The sequence below is a fragment of the Pteropus alecto genome, unplaced genomic scaffold (genome assembly GCF_000325575.1).
Source record: "Pteropus alecto unplaced genomic scaffold, ASM32557v1 scaffold10, whole genome shotgun sequence".
In the NCBI taxonomy this organism is placed as follows: domain Eukaryota; kingdom Metazoa; phylum Chordata; class Mammalia; order Chiroptera; family Pteropodidae; genus Pteropus; species Pteropus alecto.
Window position 1 is genome coordinate 9,636,310 of NW_006431210.1, and position 2,140 is coordinate 9,638,449.

At 51.1% G+C, this 2,140-nt stretch overlaps 1 protein-coding gene across 1 annotated transcript in view; it reads right to left on the bottom strand.

The window, feature by feature from the left end:
- The window catches only part of TRANK1 (tetratricopeptide repeat and ankyrin repeat containing 1), a 68,804-nt gene that overhangs the window by 3,806 nt on the left and 62,858 nt on the right, over positions 1-2,140 (bottom strand). Inside the window, 2 exon segments of the mRNA XM_025039314.1 lie at positions 1-308; positions 311-2,136. The exon segment at positions 1-308 is cut by the window's left edge and continues 694 nt beyond it. Of these exon segments, the coding sequence (XP_024895082.1) occupies positions 1-308; positions 311-2,136 (2,134 nt within the window).

Below are 2,140 nucleotides of genomic sequence, written 5' to 3' on the forward strand. Positions count from 1 at the left end.
TCAGCAGAGTTCCACGGGGGCCACACAGAGCAGGCGGTTCAGTCTGACTTCCTCGTGATAGAGGCCGTGGACGCTGTCCCACCGCCAGTAGCAGTCCATCAGGTACTCTTTATCCCGCTCAAAGAGCAGGTCCTGCAGCGCCTCGGCCGCAGACTTCACGTTGACCTCCATCAACAGCCGCTTCACCACTTTCTGGAGCCTCTCAGGAACCTGGTCTGGGCGGTCCCTGCTCATCAGCTGCAGCCTCGATTCGATCTCCTGGAAGTGGCGGCGCAGAAGAGTTTTGCAGAATGGCTGCAGAACCTCAAAAAAAAGACCAAGCACAGCACCAGGGTCCGCTCTGCCTCACCGGAGACCACATAGTCTATGTCACCGAAGGCATCGAGCAAGACATTGAAGTTCGCATTCTCATAACCACATAGCACCTTGACAAGGTAGGAGAGGTGGAACCGGAAATCCCGAATGGCTCTTGCCACATCCTTAGGTTTGTATTCCTGAATGATGGAGAACACGTTCCCGAGCTCCTTGTCCTTCTTGCTGAACAGAAACTCCCAATAGTGAAGAAGGGCAATGTAGCTCTTGGGGAGGCGCAGGATGGCGTTATTCCAGAGGCGGGCCAGGACCGCCCCACAGTGGATGAACTGGAACTCCAACAGGGCCACTGTGTTTCCAATGCTGGGGATGAGCGGTTCTGTGCACCTCTTGACAAGGACGTTCATGAAACGGAAAAAGAGCTTCTTGCAGTTTTCAGGGTTCCTGTACACGTAGAGCTGGTCGATGCAGTTCTCCAGCAGCCGGATGAAGCACAGGTGAGTCTTCGCGGTACTCTCGTCATCCTTGTTGGGCGCCAGCATGCCGAATTTCCCTTCTATTCCTTTCATCCTGCTGCCTCTCCCCTTGCCTCTTTCCTCTTTCTCAGACTCTAGAGCTTTGAGTTCCCTGTGGTAGTTGTCTTCTTCCTGGCGGAGCAGCTTTTCAAACTCCTCTGGATAGTTGGAAGAGAGAAGAAAAGCCTGCATGGCGCTCAGCCACAGGTCCGTAGACTCCCGGCGGCTTCGTGCCCCTTCGTTTTGAAACAGAAAATGGATGTACTCTTTCAGTGCAAACCTGTAAGATCTGGGTTTGTAATTTGGTTTGAGGATTTCTTTGCATGCCATGGGGTTTTCTGACAACACTCGCTGATGAAAATGCTTAGGGAAGAGGACATTCAGGAAGGTTTTGCAATGGTGATACATATCTGTAGACAAAATGTGATCAATTCTTTCAAATTCTTCAGCTAAGATTTTAGGGAATACTTTTTTGGCTTCCAAAAGCAATCCATTGATTGCCACCAGGTGCATTTTTGACTGAACCAAACACTTGGCCTCACAGCGCAGCAAAGGCTTGTGGAGATCTTTACAGCTTTCATCCTTACATTTTAAGCCGATGATGAACCTCATGCAGATGCTCGGGTAGCTCTTCCCAAGCAGGCTCTGTGTGATCTGACACAGTCTGCTCAAGAGGTGTTTGTACAGGGCTAATTTCACTTGGTCAGCCATTATCAAGAAATAGTCTTTTTTCTTTTCTCTCAAGTTCAAATCCAGGTCAAAAATTATTCTTGTGGGTCCAGGGTCGTTCTGGGCTATCTGACAATACTTGGCATCCACCTGAGAAATCCCAAAAAACTCAAAGCAAGACTTGACCATTTCCTTCTCAGCGTTGTTGGTCACTTTTTTGAGGGCCTTGACCAGACTGAGGAGGACTTCCAAGCCCCCTGGAGCCAGAGCCAGAACCTCCTTAGGATCAGCCTCACAATGGCTGGTGATTTCATAGAGCGCTTCCACCATTCCGGCCGAGTGGTTGAGCTTGTCATACCTGAAGAAGGCATCCCTGAGCTTCCGAAAGTCTTTCAGGATTACCCCCAGCAAGAACTGGGCCTCGGCGATGCCAGATAGCTGCCTGGTTTGAGAGCAGAGATCGAGGGCTTTTCTCAGAATGTCTTTGGTATCTTCCACATCCAAATCCCTGGCCACGTTGAGGCGGGCAGCCCCCAGCAGACACGAGGCCTGGAAGTCCTTGTTGGCCGTGAGCCTGGCGGCCTCCAAGAGGCGGCCATGTTGCTTCATCAGCAAGGCAGCCTCTTCTCTCCGATCTTCCCTGT